The sequence below is a fragment of the Columba livia genome, chromosome 4 (genome assembly GCF_036013475.1).
Source record: "Columba livia isolate bColLiv1 breed racing homer chromosome 4, bColLiv1.pat.W.v2, whole genome shotgun sequence".
Classification (NCBI taxonomy): Eukaryota; Metazoa; Chordata; class Aves; order Columbiformes; family Columbidae; genus Columba; species Columba livia.
This window is the reverse complement of record NC_088605.1, coordinates 77,489,852-77,510,378: the sequence shown is the minus strand read 5'-3', so window position 1 is coordinate 77,510,378 and position 20,527 is coordinate 77,489,852. Positions and strand designations below refer to the sequence as shown.

Genomic DNA, 20,527 nt, shown 5'->3' with positions numbered 1-20,527 from the left:
GGGGAGGTGAGTCTGAGCTCTGCCCACAACCCCCCGGCCCAGAGCCCCACTCAGAAAGGGGGGCGGTGGGACGGGGGGTCCCCCCTGAACTCCCGGGGATGCTGCTGGGGGTGAGGCACCGGAGACAGCGTCTGCCCGACACCTCCTGTGCTGCCCGCTCCCGGCGGGATGACCAGCGGGGGACACGCGTGGGGGTGGGAAACAGGCGCGGGGAGGGACACGCGTGGGGAAATCCCTGGACCACGCAGGGGGGCTGCCCAGGGATGTCCGCGGCGGGGCAGGAGCCGGGCAGCGGGAGGAGGAGGAGGAGGAGGAGGAGGGCGGCGGTGCCGGCAGCGGCCGCCCCGTCCCGCCCCGCCGCAGCTGCCGGGCACCGGGGCAGGCGGAGGCGGCGGCGCGCATGGAGGCAGCGGCGGCCCCGGCGGCCCCGGGTGGCGGTCCCGGTCCCCTGCTGCTCTGCCTGGCCCTCGCCTCCGGTAAGCATGGGGCAACCCGGGGCGGCGCGGTCCCCACGTCCCCCCGGACGGTCGCGGTCCCCGGCTGGGTGCCCGTGTTCCCCCTGTCCCGGCCCGGTGTACCCCGCTCCTCCCGGTGTCACCCCGCGTCCCGGCCCCGTCCGGTTCTCTGTTCCAGCCCGGTGATGCCCCTGGTCCGTCCCGGTGCTTCCCCGGTCCCACGCCGGTGATCATGCACCTGCCTCTCAGTCCCAGGCCCATGCTCCCCCGTACCTGTCCTGCTGCTGTCCCATCCAGTCACACTTCTCCCCTGCTCACAGCCCACTGAGCCCCTGTGTCCCCCCATCCCACCCCATTCCAATGCTGTCCCTGTCCCATCCTGCTGAGCCCAGTGTCCTCCTTGTCACGTCCTATCCCAATGCTGCACCTGTCTCATCCTGCTGAGCCGGTTTCCCACCCCATCACAGTGCTGCCCTGTCCTATCCCGCTGAACCCTGTGTCCCACTTCTCCTGCCCCATCCCTGTCCTGCCACAGTGCTTGCCATGCCCACCTTAGTGTTCCTCCAGCCCCATACCTGTGACTCCTTGTGTCCCCCTCACAGTCCCACCCCGGTGCTTCCCGCATGCCCAGCCTGGTGTTTACCCAGTCATGTCCCTGCGCTTCCCTGCACCCACCCCAGTGCTCCCCCATGTACCCCCAGTTCTCAGCCTGGTTCTCCCCACCATCCCAGCCTGGTGCTCCCCCACACCTGTGCCAGTTTGGCTCTGAATCCCTTGGGGCCAGGGTGTCCTGGCCAGAGGCTGGGATGTTTTTTACCACCTGTAGACAGGACATTGGTCGTGTACGCCCAAATCCCCACGTTTCGCCATCCTTGGCAGCACTGGGAATGGCGATGCAGGGAGAGGAAGCCAGTATTTGTTTGGCAAGAACACGAGTGTCCCTGTGTTAGAGCAGAACCAGGGCTCTCCCTGTTGTGGAACCTGGACATTTAAATTGCTCAGAGCCCTTGTGAAGGCGGGGAAGGGAAGATCCTGTCTTCCCATCTCCTTGGAGGTATTTGGGTTGGCTGGGTTTGGGGGGAACGTGAGCCAGCAGCCTGTGATGCTGCTCCTCAGCCAAAACCCACCAGGCAGCAGTTCCTGAGTGATCGGGCGGCAGGTGAAACAGGCAGCTGCCTGCTCAGGGCTGGCAGGAGATAACCGCAGCTGGGCTTGGTGATACCCCCCCGCAAAGAGCAGCAGCCCCGGGGTTTTTGGGGAGCCTTCCCCTCCACAGGGAGCAGTTCGGGTTTGGCCCTTCAGCAGGTGCTCGGCAAAACCTGCCAAACCTGTGCTGGCAGGAGGAAACCAGGGGCGGCCAACCTGCCCTGCGGCCATGGTGCCCACCAGGCTGGCAAAGCCTCGGGCGGCTGCTCCCCTGCAATTCGGGCTCTCCCGGGGCAGTGTGGGGGGGTGTTGCGGCAAAATAATCCGGTGTTTGGAATGCTTTTGTGGATTATCTCTGCCTGCTTGGGAAAGGATGTGGCCTTAGGTAGAGGAGCTGCGCTCTGTGAGTATCAAAGGGAGAGGTTGCTTTGCACCCACAGCTCCTGGGTGCTGGGACCTGGGTGTCGGGGTGGCCCCCCCAGCACCGGCGGTGCCTCTGGGCAGGTCCTCGCCGAGGGGCTGCCAGCCGGGAGGATGCCAAAGCACCGCATCTGCTTGCATTAAGGGTGGGGATCTCGTCCTGCTGGGGATCTTTCCATGCCGAGCTGCCAACTCGGTCACCAGGGATGAAGTCAGCCTCCCGCCCCGTGCCGCCCGCTGCTTGTTCCCTGGGAGCGGGGCAGACAAACACCCCATGGCTCATCCCCTGGCTCCCACTGGCCAGACGGGGTGGTGGGCTCCATCCTCACCCCGCCAGGCCCTTCCAGCGGGCAGGGGGATGCTGGCTGGCAGGGAAACCCCAGTGGAGGCTCAGCCCCAGCATGGTTGCAGCTCTGTCACCCAAAGCACGTCATCACGGCAGCAGTGGCTATATATAGCCAGGAGGGACGTATGTGCTGGGAACACCACTGCCACAGGCCAGGGGGGTACGGCTGAGGCTGGCCAGGGAGACCCCCTTCTGCCAGGGTGCCAATGGGAAAACACAGGGTACCAGGGGCTGCCCAAATTGCCCCCCTCCCCATGAAGCCATGGCTGAGCTGCGAAGCGCAGGCACTGAGGCTGGGAATGCACCTTTCGTCGGCGTGCTGCCCCCGCGGGAGCCACCCAGCACCCTGCCCCAGCAGGCAGGACCTGTCCCTGCTCCGGGGTGCCAGTGCAGGCGGGTGAGTCCCCGGGAGGGCTGGGCTGGGAGCGGGGCCGTGCTGAGTCAGTGCTGGTATGTCAGCGATCCGGTTACCGCCGCCGCGATGTGCCGGGGCTGAGACGGCCCTCGGCTTTGTCCTGCGGCCATGGTGAGCACCGTCACCCCTTTCCCAGCTCAGGGCATCCCATGTCCCAGTGCAGCGGCGACCGACACTGGGAGCGATGTTTGCAATGGGGGTTTAGCTGTGCTCAGCGCTTGGGAACTGGAAGGAAATGGGATGAATTGCAGCTCTGTCATCCCCTCGGTCTCATGGCTGGTGTGTTTTTTTGGTGCCCCTGAAATCCAGGCTCTTCAAAAAGGGGCAGTGCAGTGAGATGGTTCTCCCTGGGGATCCCTCCTTGCAGCTTCCCCAGGCAAAGGGGCTGCTGGCTGCCATGGGCAGGGCTGTGCCTCCCAAAACTCACCCCCTGGCTCCCTGACCCCTGCAGCGGAGCACAGAATCATAGAATCACCCAGTGCCCCCCCTGCCATGAGCAGGGACATCTTCACCAGCTCAGGGTGCTCAGAGCCCCGTCCAGCCTGGCCTGGGATGTCTCAGGGATGGTTCATCCACCCCCTCTCTGGGTACCTGGGCCAGGCTCTCACCACCCTCAGGGGCCACAATTTTCTTCCTCACGTCCAGCAGCAGCGGGCAAAGCGGCCAGGGCGCGGGTGGGTGGAGGAGGCAGGCGGGGACCAGCTTTCCCTTCTCCTCGCCCAGGGAAAAGCTGATGCTGGCGGAGGGAGGGGGCAGCGAGCGCAGCTGCGGAGCCCTTTGCTGGTCCCCTCCCTGCGGCTGCGGGGGGGCTGCAGCAAGGCTGTCAGGCTCTGGCCGGGCTTCCCCTCTGATCCACCTCCACTGCCTTTCAGGTTTGGTGTTTTTCAGCTGCGTGGGCGCCGACACCAATGTCACCACTGGCCATGGCACGGATGGGCTCTCCTGCAGCGCGGCCGAGAGCTGCACAGGTAAAGGTGGTGACAGCCACACGAGGATGCTCGGGGGAGATGGTGGTGTTGCAGGGGAGCGTGGCGGTGGGTGGACTGCGCATCTCACAGCATCCCAGGCTGGCTGGGGTTGCAGGGACCTCTGTAGATCCCCAGCCCACCTGGTAACCAGGGTCGCAGAGCAGATCACACAGGGTCACAGAGCAGATCACACAGGGTCACCAGAGCAGATCACACAGGGTCACCAGAGCAGATCACGCAGGGTCACCAGAGCAGATCGCACAGGGTCACAGAGCAGATCACACAGGGTCACCACAGCAGATCACACAGGGTCACAGAGCAGATCACGCAGGGTCACAGAGCAGATCACACAGGGTCACAGAGCAGATCACGCAGGGTCACAGAGCAGATCACACAGGGTCGCAGAGCAGATCACGCAGGTGGGTCCAGGGGGTTTGAATGTCTCAGAGAAGGAGACTCCACACCCGCTCTGGGCAGCCTGGGCCAGGCTCTGGCACCTCCCAGCAAACAAGTTTCTGCTCATGTTCAGATGGACCCTCCCGTGTTTCAGTCTGTGCCCGGTGCCCCTCACCCTGGCGTTGGGCACCACTGAACAGAGTCTGGTCCATCCTCTGACACCCACCCTGAGATATTGATCCATTGATCAGATCCCTCTCAGCTTCTCTTCTCCAGCTCAACAGCCCCAGCTCTGTCAGCCTCCTCATCACAAAAATGCTTGAGACTCCTCAGCATCTTTATGTCCCTGCGCTGGACTCTCTCCAGTAATTCCTTGTCCTTCTTCAACTGGGGAGCCCAGCACTGGGCACAGAACTCCAGACGCACAGAGCGGAGGGGGAGGACAACCCCCCTCGACCTGCTGGCCACACTCGTCCTAAGGGACCCCAAGTACACTGGCCTCTTGGCCACAAGGCCACGCTGCTGGCTGATAGTCACCCTGTCATCCCCCAGGTTCTCCTCCGCAGAGCTGCTTTCCAGCAGGTCCAGCCCAACCTGCACTGGTGCGGGGGGTTGTTCCTGCCCCAGTGCAGGGCGCGGGGGAGAGGGACGAGGCTGAAGGCCGAGCAGGGTGTTTTGTCTAGCACAGCCGCCATGGATGTGGGACGCGACCGGGGCAGCCGTGTCACCGCCAAGGACACGTGTGCCAGCTGCTCTTTGCCGCTGGCCGGGCTAGGACCCGCTGTGGGGATGAACCAGGTCTGGGGTGCTGCCACCTCCGGGCAGAGCCGTAACCCCTCTGGGGGGGAATTCTTTGTCCTTGTCACCCCCCCAGGTAACGTGACGCAGCTGCGACGGCAAGGTCACTTCTCCAGGTGCCCGGAGGAGTACAAGCACTACTGCGTCAAAGGGAGATGCCGATTCCTCGTGGCCGAGAAGGCGCCGGCTTGCGTGTAAGCCACCAATGGTGGGGACATAGTGACACAGTGCAGGGGCCAAGGGAGGAGAGGGGTACGGACACCAGGGCGGTTTTTCAGACCCCTCCTCTGCCTCCCCTGCGCAGGTGTGAGCAAGGGTACACAGGGGCTCGCTGCGAGAGGGTGGACATCTTCTACCTGCGGGGTGACCAGGGACAGATCGTCATCATCTCCTTGATCGCAGCCATCGTCACCCTCATCATCCTCGTCGTCTGCGCCTGCCTCTGCAGTCAGTATGTGGGGGAACGGGGGCGAGGGGCAGGGAGGGAAGGGGCAGCCCCAGACTGGGGCTGAGTCCTGCCCACCTGCACTGGCCTAGACCAGGTATAATTTGGGCTGCCCTGCTCAGGCAGGACACAGCTTCTGAAGGTGCTGAGAGGGTGCATGGGGCACTGTTTTGGGGCTGGAAACCGCATGTGGTCCTATCCAGGAGTGGAGTAAGAGCAGAGGGAGGAGCAGCGTTGCTGCGATGCCTCATTCTATTTTTTTGTTGTTTCAATTACTATTTCCCCCCTCCAAGTCACTGTCGGAAGCAGCGGAGGAAGAGAAAAGCAGAAGAGATGGAGACACTAAACAAGAATTTGCCTTCCAAAAGTGAGGATGTGCTGGAGACGGACGTGGCGTGAAGGTGCGTGGGGCTGTGGGGTGGCTGAGCCTGGGGGGAGGGGACACCCCGGGTTGGGGGGCAGCTGCTGAGCCTGAACTCGTCCCCTCTCTCCGCAGGAGCTGCAGGTGCCTGCGGGCAGGTCCCGGACAGAGGCAGCGGCGGGCAAGGGTTAAAACCTACAATGGCCTCAATAAAGGGGTGGTGGAAAGTGGCCGCATGTCGCCGTGGTCCTTACGGGTCCCTCTCGTCCCCAGCCCGGGGCGGGGGGGTCAGGCCGAGCCGTGCCCTGAGCTCCCCCAGCCCATCCCACACCAGCGACTGTTCCCAGACACCTTGCCCCCCACTCCCCGATGCGGGGACCCGGGTTCTCCCCGCCAGGTGAATGGGACACGGGAAGGTGTCATCGCTACCGGGGGAGCTGCGGTGCCGACCAATGACCACCGGGTGGCGCTGCGCTCTGCAGTGCCGCGCTGTGTCCGCCAGGCGGCGCCACTGTGCGGGAGAGAGGGGCGGAGATGGGGCGGGGCCGAGAGGGGCAGGGCCACGAGAGGGGCGGGGCCAACCCGCGCCCGGACGCGCCCCGCCAGCGCAGCTGAGCCCGCGGTCACGTGACGGGGCGGCCCCCGAGGCTTCAAAAGCTCCCCCGGGCCGGCGGGGGGCGCCGCTCCGGCGGGCGCACGCGCAGAGGCGGGAGGGGGGCCGGCGGGAGCGGGTGCCGGTGCGGGCTCTGCCGGGCCCGGGGCAGCTGCTGCCGGGGGAGCTGGCTTCCACTCGGCGGGGCCGCGGGGCGGCTCTGGGCCCTGCGCGGAGCCGGGCTCGGACCGGAGCCCCTTTGGTCCCGACGGCCCCGAGGCGGCGAGGACGTGCCCGGTGAGTGTCCCGGGGGCTCGGGGAGCGGGTCTGTGCTCGGGGCTTCGCCCCTCGTCCTGCTGCAGGCCGGGGAGGGCGGTCCCGTCCCCCGGCAGGGCTCCCCCGGGGCTGGAGGCTGCTGGGGGTGCAGGGGGGGCCCCGCGGTTCTGAGCCGGGGCCGGGCCGGGCTGGGGGGGGTTGGGGTGTTGGCGCTGGGGGGTCCGGCCAGAGCCGCTGGCCCCGCTGGGCTGGTGGGGCCGGGGGGTTTGGCCGCGGGGGTTTCTGCTCCGGCTCGGCCTGGGGGGCCGCGGTGTGTCCCCGTTTGTGGGGTTCTGCACCCGTTCTGTCCTTAGGGGGGCTGTGCTTTGGGGGTCTGCACCTTTGGTTTTTGGTTTGTGCCTCTTTTGTTGCTGGATTGTGCACCTGTTGTGTTGGAGTTGGTTCAGCTGTTGCTTTCTGGTTTCTGCACCTGTTGGTTTTGTTGCCCCCATATTAGTTGGTGTGCGCACCTGTTCTATTGGGAGTGACCCCTTTTTATTGGGCTTGTGCCTGTGCCTCTGTTATTGGGTGTGTACCCCACTTTATTTGGTGTGCACCGTTTATTATTCCCTTTGTGTTTGTGCCTTTTGTGTTTCACATGAAGTTGAGTTCTGGTTCCAGTTTCTCTCTCTGGTTTCTTTCAGCTCCAGCTCCAGCCTGTGCAGCTTCAAGCCTGTTTGCGGTTCCAGCTCCTCTGCAGCTGCTTCTGGTTCCAGTTGTTCTGCAGCTCCAGCTCGTTGTGCTTGTTCCACTGAGCTTGGCCTTGGGCCAGATCGTAAATCAATCACTGTCACAAGCTGCCTAGGAATATGACACATGAATAAATATGAACCAATTATCTAATAACCAGTCCAGTGGTTGAACAGTCCTTGAATAAAAAAGGGGGGAAAACCACTTTTTGCGCCAGAAACTAAGTCGAACACCTGAAACGGCCTGGTGCATGCGAGCGTTTGGGGGCCAGGGCGTCCGGACCCCCCCCTCTGGAGGGGGTCCCCCTGCCTGGCCCCCCTCCCTACTCCTCCCCAACCTCCCACTTGTGCCCACCCCCCTCCCTGGCCCCCCCCCCCTTGTGCCCACCCCCCCTCCCTGGCCACCCCCCCTCCCTGGCCACCCCCCCTCCCTGGCCCCCCCCCCCCAACTCCTCCCCAGCCTCCCACTTGTGCCCACCCCCCTCCCTGGCCCCCCCCCCCCCCCCCCAACTCCTCCCCAGCCTCCCACTTGTGCCCACCCCCCTCCCCCTGCCCAGCGCCCCACCAGCCCCTGCCCAAGGGGCCAACCCGGCCCCTGGGTTTGAGCCCAGGAACAGCGACTGGGTCTCTGTTCCTGAGCCCAAAGCCCAGGCCTCGGCCCCAGGAGCCCCTTTCCCAGCCCCGAGAACGCAGCTCAGGCTCCGTTCTCAGGGCTGGGAAATGCCCGGGTGCCTCGGGGCTGCTGAACCCCAGCACCGGGCCTCGGGGCTCCAGTTGCACAAGCACCCGCGGACCCCACAGCCCCAGCGAACCCAACCCCGCGTGTGGTGTCGGGAGCCCCGGCGGTGTCGGGCGGTGCTTGAGAACTGGCTGGGGGGACCCGCGGAGCGGGCCCGGCCCCGTGTGGCCGCGGGCGGCTCGGGCGGGGACGGGGGGCGCCGGGCTCCGGCCCTCCGGGCTTTATTCCCCCCCGGCGCCCCGAGCCCCGCGGCTGCGGCTGCTGCTCCGCGGAGCCGCCCGGGCACCGGCTGCCCTTGCCCACCCGCCTCACCCTCCGCCCCGAGAGCCCCCGGGGCCGCGGCCCCTTCCCCGCTGCCCGGCCCCGCGCTCCCAGCCCCGACCCCCGGCGCGGCCGCGCCCGGGCCGAGCTCCCCGCACCTCACCTGGGCCCCGCCGGGAGAGCCCGGACCGGCCGCTGCCGCCCCCGCACGCACCGAGAAACCGGAACCCACGCCGCCGCGCGCCTTAAATACCCCAGGCCCCGCCCCTCACACCTGCGCTGGGCCCGCCCCGCGCATGCGCCACCAGGCCCCGCCCCTCACACCTGCGCTGGCCCCGCCCCGCCCAGGTGCGCTGCATTTCCGGCCCGCCCCGCGCAGGCGCCGCCTCTTCTTCCGGCAGAGCCGCGGCGGCTCCGCTCCAGGCGGACGCTGGTAACGGACCGGGCGCTCCGGGGGAACCAGCGAGCGGGACGCGGTGCTGCAGCCCCGGCCCGGGGGCGGTGAGCTTGGGCTGAGCTGGAACCGGGGACGGGGCTCGCGGGAACCGGGGCTGCGGCCCTGCCGGGACCGCTGCCGGCCCGGGAGTCCCGGCCCCGGTGTCCGCCGCTTCCCGGGCGGCCGGGGCCGGAGGGTTCCGCTCCCCCGAGCTCCCGGAGCCCCGAGTCCGGCCTCCCCGGCCCCGTCCCGGCGGGCAGGAGCAGCAGCAGCAGCGCTGGAACCGAGCCGGGAGCTGCCGGAGCTCCGGAGCTCAAGTCCCGCGTTCCCCCGCGGCTGCTGCCGGGCCGGGCTGGCGGGGACACCCCGGGAAGGCTGGAGCCCCCGGCGGCCCCGGGGCTGCCCCGGCACCGTCTGCCCGGACCTGCAGCGCAGCTCGGGGCCCCCGAACACCGACCGGGGAAGGGAAGGGAAGGGAAGGGACGTCTGGACTCTCGCAGCCCTTCGGGCCCTGCCCCGATGGGGCTGCACCCGCCCCGGACACACCCGGGGGGCTCCGGGCTGAGCCCCCAACAAAACCGGCCAAATGAGCCGCGTTTCAAGCCCCCAAAACACAGGGCTTGGTGTCTGCCCCATCAGTGGCCACATGAGCCTCGTTGGAACCACAGGAACAGGGGACTGAGCCTCCTCCTCCAGCCCCAGAACTGCCCCAGCAACACGGGCTCCAGCCCTTCCACACACAGCACTTTGTGTCCAGCCCTTCACAGGCCACATGAGCCTGCTTGTCAGCCACAGGCACGTGAACCAGCCTCTCTGACCCACAGCCACCACTTAGTCTCTGTTTGTGACCCCCCCAATTCACCACTTAGTCTCTGTTTGTGACCCCCCAATTCACGACTTAGTCTCTGTTTGTGAGCCCCCAATTCACGACTTAGTCTCTGTTTGTGAGCCCCCAATTCACGACTTAGTCTCTGTTTGTGAGCCCCCCAATTCATGACTTAGTCTCTGTGACCCAGATTCACAACTTAGTCTCTGTTTGTGAGCCCCCTCAATTCCCGACTTAGTCTCTGTTTGTGAGCCCCCACAATTCCTGACTTAGTCTCTGTTCGTGAGCTCTGTGATTCCCGACTTAGTCTCTTTTCTGTGACCCCCCAATTCACGACTTAGTCTCTGTGACCCAGATTCATGACTTAGTCTCTGTTTGTAAACTGTGTGATTCCCGACTTAGTCTCTTTTTGGTGACCTCCACAATGTACAACTTAATCTCTGCACCCCAGATTCATCACTTACTCTGTTTGTGAGCCCCCTCAATTCCCGACTTAGTCTCTGTTTGTGAGCCCCCTCAATTCCCAACTTAGTCTCTTTTTTGTGAGCCCCCCAATTCACGACTTAGTCTCTGTGACCCAGATTCATGACTTAGTCTCTGTTTGTGACCCCAGTTCACGAGTTCCTCTCTGGTTTGTGAGCCCAGCAATTCACAACTTAGTCTCTGTTTGGGACCCAGATTCACCATTGAGTCTCTTTGTTGTGGGCCCCACAATTAATGACTTAGTCTCTGTGAACCCAGTTCACAACTTAGTCTCCGTTTGAGAGCTCTCCAGTTCCTGACTTAGTCTCTTTGTGGTGAGCCCCCCAACACACAACGTAATCTCTGAGCCCCAGATTCATGACTTAGTCTCTGTGACTCAAATTAGGACTTAGTCTGTTTGTGACCCCCCCAGTTCCCGACTTAGTCTCTGTTTGTGACCCCCCCAATTCACGACTTAGTCTCTGTTTGTGAGCTCTGTGATTCCCGACTTAGTCTCTTATTTGTGAGCCCCCCCAATTCACGACTTAGTCTCTGTGACCCAGATTCACGACTTAGTCTCTGTTTGTGACCCCAGTTCACAACTTCCTCTCTGGTTTGTGAGCCCAGCAATTCACAACTTAGTCTCTGTTTATGACCCCAGTTCACTATTTCCTCTCTGTTTGTGACCCCCACAATGCACGACTTAGTCTCTGGTTTGTGAGCCCCACAACTCATAATTTTAGTCTCTGTTTGGGACCCAAATTCACGACTTAGTCTCTTTTTTGTGAGCCCCCCAATTCACAGCTTAGTCTCTGTCCCTGAGCCCTCCCTCTGGCCAAACGCACCCGCTGTCCAGCCCCACCTGCAGGACTCGGGCTCTGTTCCTCCCCACGGGCAGGACGGGCTCTCCCTTCGCTGGAGGTGCCGGGGCACAGCTCAGCCTCCCCCCGGGCGCTGAGCCCCAACCCACCCGCCTCGGGCTCTGCTTCCCAGCCGGGCTGAGCCCCCAGCAGCCCCAGCCGCTCTCAGGCCCTGGAGACGTGGGACTGGGGCTCTGAGCCCCCAGCCCGGCCCGGGGAGCCCGGCTTTGGGCTGCCCCACCCCTCGCCTCTGCCCCTGCACCCCCACGGAGCTCCTGTTCCTCGGCAGCCCCCGCAGCTCCTTCTCCATCTCACAGCCCAGCTGCGGAGCCCCCGAAGCACCCCAACAGCCCCAACCCCGCGTGTGGTGTCGGGGCCGGGCCGAGAGCCCCGGCGGTGTCGGGCGGTGCTTGAGAACTGGCTGGGGGGACCCGCGGAGCGGGCCCGGCCCCGTGTGGCCGCGGGCGGCTCGGGCGGGGACGGGGGGCGCCGGGCTCCGGCCCTCCGGGCTTTATTCCCCCCCGGCGCCCCGAGCCCCGCGGCTGCTGCTCCGCGGAGCCGCCCGGGCACCGGCTGCCCTTGCCCACCCGCCTCCGCCCCGAGAGCCCCCGCTGCTGCCGCTCCCCGGGCCGGTCGGGCCTCTCACCTGCGGCGGGCGGACTCGGCCCCTCCGCCGCTCCGAGCTCCCGCCGAACGGCCGGGCCGCTCCCCCCGCCCGCGGTGCCGCCGCTGCCCCCGGGGCCGCAACCACGACCGCAGCACTAACCCGCTCGCCTCGGAGCCGCAAACACAATGACACGGGGACGGCGGCCGCCAGGGGACTCAACTCCTCGGCCCCGCCCCGCGCAGGCGTCCTGGGCCCCGCCCCAACCGGGGGAGGAGGCTCCGCTGGGGCGGAGCTGGGGGCGCGGGGGCGTGGCCAGAGGGGTCCGGCACCTTGTCCGCGGGGTCCCGGCGCCCGCCCGCCCAGCACCGGCAAACCCCGGCGGCGGGGGGGGCACCGACCGACCCCGCGAGCCCGGCGCGCCGGCCCCCGCGGGCTTGTGTGTCTCCCCGAGAAGGGAGCGAGTCCCCGCGGGCAGGGCTGGCCGGGCGTCCCTCCCCGCTGGCTTCGGGGCGTCCCTGCCCCGCTGTTCCCGGCGGGGTCCCGCTGTGCCCCGCTCCTCTCCGGGGGGTCCCGCTGTCTCCCCGCTCCCGCGCTCAGGACAACACGAAGCCGGAGCGGGCAGAGCCCCCGGCCGTCCCCGCTGTCCCTCCTCACGTTCCCCGCCCAGCCGAGGGTCCGTCAGCTCCCGGCTCTGCCGCAGCCTGGGTTCCCCATCCGACCCGCTCATTCCCAGATCACCGGCGCCGGGACGGGTCCCTGTTCGCGGGAGGAGTCCCCCCGCGCTGCCTGACCCGTCCCCCCGTGTCCTGCCCCAGGGCTGTTTGTGCTGGAGCACCACAGCCTGCCCCACGCCAGGTCGGCTTTCCTGACCCCGGAGCAGCTGGGAGGGATCCAGTTCGACCTGCAGCTGCTGTGGAGCGCTCAGACCTTCGACTCGCCCTCCCAGCTCTGGAGAGCGACCAGCTCCTACAACAGGTGAGGCCGGCGGGTTCAGCTTCTGAAGCGATTGTGTGCGTGTAATTAACCGAACCCAGAACATCCCTCTGGCCCTTGGAGCAGCCGCGGGCACAGCAGTTGTGTGGCTGCTCGGGAACCGGCCCGCGTTACAGACTGGGAGACAAAAACCCGTCGGTTGCATTGTACATGCGCTTTTCTAGTTAAGCCGGGGCAGGTGGACACCGGCGGTGATGACGTGTTCAAGGTTGTTTTGCCGTCAGCGAGTTAAAAGCGGGATTTTGCGTCCACAATTTAATCAGTAGCGCTGTGCTTGGCGGAGGCCGGTGTGTTAAGCTGTAGGAAAGTGTGGTTGACTTTCTAAAATAATTCCTTTTTGGTATAAGTTCATCCCGTGACTGTTTCTTCCTTCAGTCCCGCTGCTCGCACAGAGGCTCAAATTAAACCCGGGGGTCACGTTTGCCCATCCCGCATCTGCTGGAGCGGACGGATGTTTCTGGGAGGGTCGGGTCCTGCTGTGAATTCGGTCTGGCCCGCTCACCCCAGGTAGCAGACGGTGGTGTCGGGCAAACGCGTCACACGGGTGCCGGCTTGGGGTGTCGTTGGTGACCGCGGCGTCTCCCGTCTGCCCCAGGAAGGACTACTCCGGCGAGCACAGCATCTCTTCTAGAAGAGGCGCACTGCCGGACCGCATCCTCACTAACAGGGAGGGGCTGGATGAAGCGGTAAAGGTTGAGGGCTGCCTTGGCTGCAGCGCCCATGAGATGGTGGAGTTCAGGATCTCGTGTGGCCGGAGCAGGACAGAAGCAGAATTGCAACCCTGGATTTCAGCAAGGCAAACTTTGGCCTTTTCAGGCAATCGCTGGGGGAAATCCCAGGGGCAAGTCTGCTTGAAGGTAAAGGGGCCCAAGATAGTTGGTTAGTGTTCAGGGACTGTTTCTACCGGGCGCAAGATGAGAGCGTCCCGACACGTAGGAAGCCAAGGAAGGGAGCCAGGAGCCCTGCGTGGCTAAACAGGAACTGCTGGGTAAGCTCAAGTGGAAGAGAAGAGTTTCTAGATCATGGAAGGAGGGGCTGGCCACTTGGGGAGAACGTCAGGCTGTTGTCAGAGGGCGTAGGGAGGCAACTAGGAAAGCTGAGGCCTCCTTAGAATTACACCTGGCGAGAGGGGTCAAGGACAACAGGAAGAGCTTTTTCCAATGGGTAGCAGATAAAACTGACAGCAGAGGCAATGTAGGCCCACTGAGGAACGGGGTGGGTGCCCTGGTGACAGAAGATCCAGAGAAGGCAGAGTTACTGAATGCTTCTCTGTCTCTGCCTGCCCTGCCGGCGGCTGTCCTGAGGATCCCGCACCGCTGAGGCCCCAGAGGAGGGCAGGACAGTGGAGCAGTCTGCCTGGTTGATGAGGACCGGCTTAGGGAGCAGCTGGCAGTCATCCATAAATCCAGGGGTCTGGACGGGATGCACCCGCGGGTGCTGAGGGAGCTGCCTGAGGCCATTGCTGGACCGCTCTCCATCATCTTTGCCGAGTCTTGGGAAGCGGGAGAGGTGCCTGAGGACTGGAGGAAAGCAAATGTCGTCCCTCCTTGAGGGAGTGCGGTCTGGATGAGCGGGCGGTGAGGTGGACTGGGAACTGGCTGAAGGGAAGAAGCCAGAGAGTCGTGGTCAATGGGGCAGAGTCCAGCTGAAGCCTGTATCCAGTGCAGTGCCTCAGGGGGCAGTGCTGGGGCCGGGACTGTTCAATATATTCATCAATGATTTGGACGAGGGAACAGAGTGACTGTCAGCAAGTTTGCTGATGACACCGAGCCGGGAGGAGTGGTGACACTGGAAGCTGTGCTGCCATCAGAGACCTGGACAGGCTGGAGAGGTGGGCAGGGAAAAAGGTAATGAAATATAACAAGTGCGAGTGTAGAGTCTTGAATCTGGGCAGGAACAACCCCAGGTTCCAGTGTAAGTTGGGGAATGAGCTATTAGAGAGCAGCGTAGGGGAAAGGGACCTGGGGGTCCTGGGGACAGCAGGGTGACCATGAGCCAGCACTGGGCCCTTGTGGCCAGGAAGCCAGTGATACCTGGGGTGGGTTAGAAGGGGGTGGTCAGTAGGTCAGAGAGGTTCTCCTGCCCCTCTGCTCTGCCCTGGGGAGACCACACCTGCAATATTGTGCCCAGCTGTGGCCCCTCAGTTCCAGCAGGACAGGGAACTGCTGCAGAGAGTCCAGCGCAGCCACCAAGATGCTGCAGGGAGTGGAGCATCTCCCGTGTGAGGAAAGGCTGAGGGAGCTGGGGCTCTGGAGCTGGACAAGAGGACGCTGAGGGGGGACTCATTCCTGGGGATCAATATGGAAAGGGGGCGTGTCAGGAGGATGGAGCCAGGCTCTTCTGGTGACAACCAGTGACAGGACAAGGGACAATGGGTACAAACTGGAACACAGGAGGTTCCACTTAAATTTTAGCAGCAACTTGTTCCTGGTGAGGGTGGCAGAGCCTGGCCCAGGCTGCCCAGGGGGGTTGTGGAGTCTCCTTCTGTGCAGACATTCCAACCCGCCTGGACACCTTCCCGTGTAACCTCATCTGGGTGTTCCTGCTCCATGGGGGGATTGCACTGGGTGAGCTTTCCAGGGCCCTTCCAGTCCCTGACACTCTGGGATGCTGTGACTCTTGATCCCCTGCACCGTGCAGCCCACGCAGGCCTGGGCAGAGCCCGGCGACAAGCCCCTGCCCTGCACGGCCCACGCTCCCGAGCGGTAAGGACTCGCCACCGTCCCGGCAGGACGGTCCCAGCCCGCTCGGGGGGTTTGTGGTCCCGTGTGACGGCGGTGACGGCAGCGGGAAGGGGCGGGGGCTGAGCGCCACGGCCCACGGGCGGCTGGACCAGCGGCGCTGAAGCAGAGGGAGCGGAGGGAAAGCAGCGCGGGCACTCGGGGCGCGGGCAGCCCCAACCTCTCCCTTTGCCTCTTTCTGTGCCCGTGTCAGGTTCTTGATCCCCATCGCCTTCCAGCAGACAAACCGCCCGGTTCCTGTCGTCTGCTCCCTGAACACGGAGTTCCAGCTCTGCAACAACGAGAAGGTGTTTCTGATGGATGCCACCTAACCCGGAATGTCCCTGGCAGAAATGGATTACAAAGGGGCTTTTTCAAAGGGTGGGAGTTCCGTATTGTTCCTTGTTACCGGTTCCCCTCGTACCCGACGTCTCTGTCTCCCCAGCATCCTCGCCTGCGAGAGAGAGGGCTGAACCCAGCCTGGGCTTTGCCTCTTTTCCAGCCCTGGGATAGCGTGACCAGGGACAGGAACGTGCTCTGCACGGCGTTCTGCCGCCTGCACACGCAAACCCAGCCCTGCAGAACCAGAACCGCGCGTGGCTCGCTGCATTTGGCTCTCCCGAGGCTCCTCTTGTTCATTCCGTTCTGTTGTTTTCTGGAGAATTTAACCCGACCGTGTTTCTCCCGCCCTCCTCAGGGCAAATCCTTTACGGCCGCGTGCTCTGGAACCCGGAACAGAACCTGAATGCCGCCTACGAGCTGCAGCTGGAAAAGGTCTATCTGTGCACGGGCAAGGACGGGCACGTGCCTTTCTTCGACCCGACCGGCACCGTCTATAACGAGGGGCCCCGGTACGGCTGCATCCAGCCCAACAAGCACCTGAAGCACCGATTCCTGCTCTTGGTAAGCGTTCCGCTGCCCACAGAAGCACCGTGTCGAGCGTTGCGTGCGCTCGTGGCCGCACAGGCCGGGTCTCTCGGGCTCCCGCTGCCCCAGCAGCCCTGGGAACTGAACGGCGTTCCTGCCGGCCCGGGAGAGCGTCGCCAGGCAGGACACGGGGCGCGGAGCACGGTGACAGCTGAGAACAGCCAGCGCAAGGGAGAAGGGGAGCCGGGGATGTACCGAGCCCGTGCAATCGCCCTTGATCTGCCGGTGCCGTGGCTGGGAACGGACAGGGCTGGCAGCCCGTAAAGGGAGATTTATTTACCGGTGACGCAGGAGTTCTCCCTCCTTGTATAAATCACCGTGAGCCCGCGTCCCCGCCGCAGCCCCGTTCCCCCTCCCAGAACGAGGTGCCGTTCCCGGTATCGGTCAGTTTGGCGTCAGCGCACCCGAGCGGGCTGGTCACACCCGTCTCTAGGGTCAGTTCTCCGGGCCTGACACACTCAGCGCTGAACCAGCGTGAGATCGTGCGGGTCACAAGCCCCTCGTCCCGACGCTCTCTGGTGCCAGGACCGAACGCAGCCCGAGGTGACCGATCAGTATTTCCACGACGTGCCTTTCGACGCCCACTTCGCTTCCGACCTGGCCGAGTTCCGCTCCGTCAGCAGCGCGCCCGGAGGCGACGGCTTCACGCTCAGGGTGGACGCTCTCTACAAGGTCCGTGCCCAGGGGGTCGGGGGCCCCAAAACTCCCGTCTCTGCCCGGGACGTCCCGGGTTCACTGGGTGAATGGCGGGCGCCGGGCCCGACGCCGCGCAGAGACACCGAATCCGCGCTGGGGAGGCTCTGGCAGGATTTTATATCCCGATTTCCCCAGACGGGCCGTATTTGTCCCCCAGTGGCCTGTGTCTGTTGTACCGTAAATGAACAGCGGAGCCAGGTACCAAACAAACTCTAGCACGGGAAAGAGAGGTGAGGAATTTATTGTGGTGATGAAGGCGGTTTGTTCTTTGAAAGCAGTCGGGAAAGGAGCTCCTTAGCACCAGTTTATGAACGTTCCTGAGTTGATTACTGCAGTTGCCAAAGACAGATGAGAAGGCTGAACACCCCACTTGGTGATGACCCCGATTGCGGGGGCTCCCAAACCACCCCGAGCTGCTCTGTTGGTGTTTGCAGGAGCCAGTGAAGGGGCAGCGGCTGAACGGGGGAGTCAAAGCGCAGAACGCTCTGCAGGACCGGACGGAAGTTTAACGCAGCACCTGCTTTGTGTTGGTGAGAAACGCCTTTCATGAATTGTGAAAAAAATAGACGACTTTATAAAAAGGTAAGAAAAGTTGTGCTGTTGTTTTTATGCTCTGGGGGAGGGCGGAGCGGCTCCGGCAGCGACCCCAGGGCTTTGGGAGCTCTCAGCAGCCCCGGGAAACCCCCGTTTAACACCCGGGACGCGGCGCTTGCTGCAGAAAATGCGGCAGAAGCGTCCAGAAAGCCCAAGTGCAGCGCTGGGGCTGGGGGCTCGGGGCTGGGAGGTTCGTTTTGGGGCGGGGGCGGCAGCGCCAGTGGTTGTCCCAGGAGGGGGAGAGTGAAGCGGGAGCACGAACCGGGGCTGCCCGGGGGTCGCTCCCCTGTGAGTCCCCCGTGTGACAGTCCCGGCCCCGCTGTCCCTGCCCCGGCTGCGGTGCCGCCGAACGGACACGAGATGGCGCTGCGCTCTGCAGGGCCGCGCGGTGTCCGCCAGGCGGCGCCATCCCGGGCTGCGGCGGGGGCGGGACCGAGTGAGAGGGGTCGGGACCGAGTGAGAGGGGCGGAACCGAGATCGGAGGGGGCGTGGCCAACCCGCTCGGCCGCGCCCCGAGCGCAGCTGAGCCCGCCGCGGGGACGCGGTGGCCGGTTCTGATTGGGTCGGTGCTGGTGCCGCGTTTGTTCGGTGCGTTCCCCTGTGTGTCTGGTTGGTGTTGGTGCCTCGGTTGTTTCACGGCAGCGCAGCCGAGCCCGCAGCGAGGACGTGCTGGACACGGACGGGGCGTGAAGGTGCGTGGGGCCGGGGGGCGGCTGAGCCTGGGGGGAGGGGACACCCCCGGTTGGGGGGCGGCTGCTGAGCCTGAACTCGTCCCCTCTCTCCGCAGGAGCTGCAGGTGCCTGCGGGCAGGTCCCGGACAGAGGCAGCGGCGGGCAAGGGTTAAAACCTACAATGGCCTCAATAAAGGGGTGGTGGAAAGTGGCCGCATGTCGCCGTGGTCCTTACGGGTCCCTCTCGTCCCCAGCCCGGGGCGGGGGGGTCAGGCCGAGCCGTGCCCTGAGCTCCCCCGGCCCATCCCACACCAGCGACTGTTCCCAGACACCTTGCCCCCCCCTCCCCGATGCGGGGACCCGGGTTCTCGCCGCCAGGTGAATGGGACACGGGAAGGTGTCACCGGTACCGGGGGCTGCGGTGCCGTCCACTGCGCTCTGCAGTGCCGCGCTGTGTCCGCCAGGCGGCGCCACTGTGCGGGAGAGAGGGGCGGGGCCGAGAGGGGCGGGGCCGAGAGGGGCGGGGCCAAGCCGCGCCCGGACGCGCCCCGCCAGCGCAGCTGAGCCCGCGGTCACGTGACGGGGCGGCCCCCGAGGCTTCAAAAGCTCCCCCGGGCCGGCGGGGGGCGCCGCTCCGGCGGGCGCACGCGCAGAGGCGGGAGCGGGTTCCGGCGGGAGCGGGTGCCGGTGCGGGCTCTGCCGGGCCCGGGGCAGCTGCTGCCGGGGGAGCTGGCTTCCACTCGGCGGGGCCGCGGGGCGGCTCTGGGCCCTGCGCGGAGCCGGGCTCGGACCGGAGCCCCTTTGGTCCCGACGGCCCCGAGGCGGCGAGGACGTGCCCGGTGAGTGTCCCGGGGGCTCGGGGAGCGGGTCTGTGCTCGGGGCTTCGCCCCTCGTCCTGCTGCAGGCCGGGGAGGGCGGTCCCGTCCCCCGGCAGGGCTCCCCCGGGGCTGGAGGCTGCTGGGGGTGCAGGGGGGGCCCCGCGGTTCTGAGCCGGGGCCGGGCCGGGCTGGGGGGGGTTGGGGTGTTGGCGCTGGGGGGTCCGGCCAGAGCCGCTGGCCCCGCTGGGCTGGTGGGGCCGGGGGGTTTGGCCGCGGGGGTTTCTGCTCCGGCTCGGCCTGGGGGGCCGCGGTGTGTCCCCGTTTGTGGGGTTCTGCACCCGTTCTGTCCTTAGGGGGGCTGTGCTTTGGGGGTCTGCACCTTTGGTTTTTGGTTTGTGCCTCTTTTGTTGCTGGATTGTGCACCTGTTGTGTTGGAGTTGGTTCAGCTGTTGCTTTCTGGTTTCTGCACCTGTTGGTTTTGTTGCCCCCATATTAGTTGGTGTGCGCACCTGTTCTATTGGGAGTGACCCCTTTTTATTGGGCTTGTGCCTGTGCCTCTGTTATTGGGTGTGTACCCCACTTTATTTGGTGTGCACCGTTTATTATTCCCTTTGTGTTTGTGCCTTTTGTGTTTCACATGAAGTTGAGTTCTGGTTCCAGTTTCTCTCTCTGGTTTCTTTCAGCTCCAGCTCCAGCCTGTGCAGCTTCAAGCCTGTTTGCGGTTCCAGCTCCTCTGCAGCTCCAGCTCGTTGTGCTTGTTCCACTGAGCTTGGCCTTGGGCCAGATCGTAAATCAATCACTGTCACAAGCTGCCTAGGAATATGACACATGAATAAATATGAACCAATTATCTAATAACCAGTCCAGTGGTTGAACAGTCCTTGAATAAAAAAGGGGGGAAAACCACTTTTCGCGCCAGAAACTAAGTCGAACACCTGAAACGGCCTGGTGCATGCCGGCGTCCGAGCGTTTGGGGGCCAGGGCGTCCGGACCCCCCCCTCTGGAGGGGGTCCCCCTGCCTGGCCCCCCTCCCTACTCCTCCCCAACCTCCCACTTGTGCCCACCCCCCTCCCTGGCCCCCCCCCCCCCCTTGTGCCCACCCCCCCTCCCTGGCCCCCCCCCCCCTTGTGCCCACCCCCCTCCCTGGCCCCCCCCCCCCCCCCAACTCCTCCCCAGCCTCCCACTTGTGCCCACCCCCCTGCCCAGCGCCCCACCAGCCCCTGCCCAAGGGGCCATCCCGGCCCCTGGGTTTGAGCCCAGGAACAGCGACTGGGTCTCTGTTCCTGAGCCCAAAGCCCAGGCCTCGGCCCCAGGAGCCCCTTTCCCAGCCCCGAGAACGCAGCTCAGGCTCCGTTCTCAGGGCTGGGAAATGCCCGGGTGCCTCGGGGCTGCTGAACCCCAGCACCGGGCCTCGGGGCTCCAGTTGCACAAGCACCCGCGGACCCCACAGCCCCAGCGAACCCAACCCCGCGTGTGGTGTCGGGAGCCCCGGCGGTGTCGGGCGGTGCTTGAGAACTGGCTGGGGGGACCCGCGGAGCGGGCCCGGCCCCGTGTGGCCGCGGGCGGCTCGG

The 20,527-nt window shown here is 65.1% G+C and overlaps 2 protein-coding genes across 4 annotated transcripts; both read left to right on the top strand.

Annotated features, from left to right (window-relative positions):
• Positions 1 to 337: 337 nt before the first annotated feature.
• On the top strand, positions 338 to 5,980 carry BTC (betacellulin). Its single transcript, XM_065062517.1, has 6 exons — positions 338 to 476; positions 3,655 to 3,750; positions 5,021 to 5,138; positions 5,249 to 5,395; positions 5,683 to 5,790; positions 5,886 to 5,980. Exons 1-5 carry the CDS (start codon positions 401 to 403, stop codon positions 5,786 to 5,788), a joined length of 543 nt encoding a protein of 180 aa, XP_064918589.1. The 5' UTR covers positions 338 to 400; the 3' UTR covers positions 5,789 to 5,790; positions 5,886 to 5,980.
• Positions 5,981 to 12,283: 6,303 nt separating this feature from the next.
• On the top strand, positions 12,284 to 19,814 carry LOC135579424 (extracellular matrix organizing protein FRAS1-like). Of its 3 annotated transcripts, XM_065062514.1 has the most exons (6): positions 12,284 to 12,512; positions 15,465 to 15,631; positions 15,948 to 16,153; positions 16,703 to 16,849; positions 17,308 to 18,159; positions 18,255 to 18,349. In XM_065062514.1, the coding sequence occupies exons 2-5, from the start codon at positions 15,589 to 15,591 to the stop codon at positions 17,380 to 17,382; spliced, it is 471 nt and encodes a 156-aa protein (XP_064918586.1). In that variant the 5' UTR covers positions 12,284 to 12,512; positions 15,465 to 15,588; the 3' UTR covers positions 17,383 to 18,159; positions 18,255 to 18,349. The 3 variants fall into 3 exon arrangements, 2 of the variants coding, with proteins under 2 accessions (XP_064918586.1, XP_064918585.1); XM_065062513.1 differs by having other exon boundaries at positions 16,703 to 18,159; XR_010472491.1 differs by lacking the exon at positions 12,284 to 12,512 and adding exons at positions 15,079 to 15,235; positions 19,640 to 19,814 and having other exon boundaries at positions 15,465 to 18,159; positions 18,255 to 18,516.
• The last annotated feature ends 713 nt before the right edge of the window (positions 19,815 to 20,527 follow it).

Excerpts from the sequence above, each read along its gene's own strand:
- BTC (XM_065062517.1), top strand. The coding sequence starts at position 401 with ATGGAGGCAGCGGCGGCCCCGGCGGCCCCGGGTGGCGGTCCCGGTCCC. Across the intron at positions 5,139-5,248 it reads GAGAAGGCGCCGGCTTGCGT|GTGTGAGCAAGGGTACACAG; the intron begins GTAAGCCACCAA and ends TCCCCTGCGCAG. Across the intron at positions 5,396-5,682 it reads TGCGCCTGCCTCTGCAGTCA|TCACTGTCGGAAGCAGCGGA; the intron begins GTATGTGGGGGA and ends CCCCCCTCCAAG.
- LOC135579424 (XM_065062513.1), top strand. The coding sequence starts at position 15,589 with ATGTCCCTGGCAGAAATGGATTACAAAGGGGCTTTTTCAAAGG. Across the intron at positions 15,632-15,947 it reads CAAAGGGGCTTTTTCAAAGG|GGCAAATCCTTTACGGCCGC; the intron begins GTGGGAGTTCCG and ends CGCCCTCCTCAG. Across the intron at positions 16,154-16,702 it reads AGCACCGATTCCTGCTCTTG|GACCGAACGCAGCCCGAGGT; the intron begins GTAAGCGTTCCG and ends CTCTGGTGCCAG.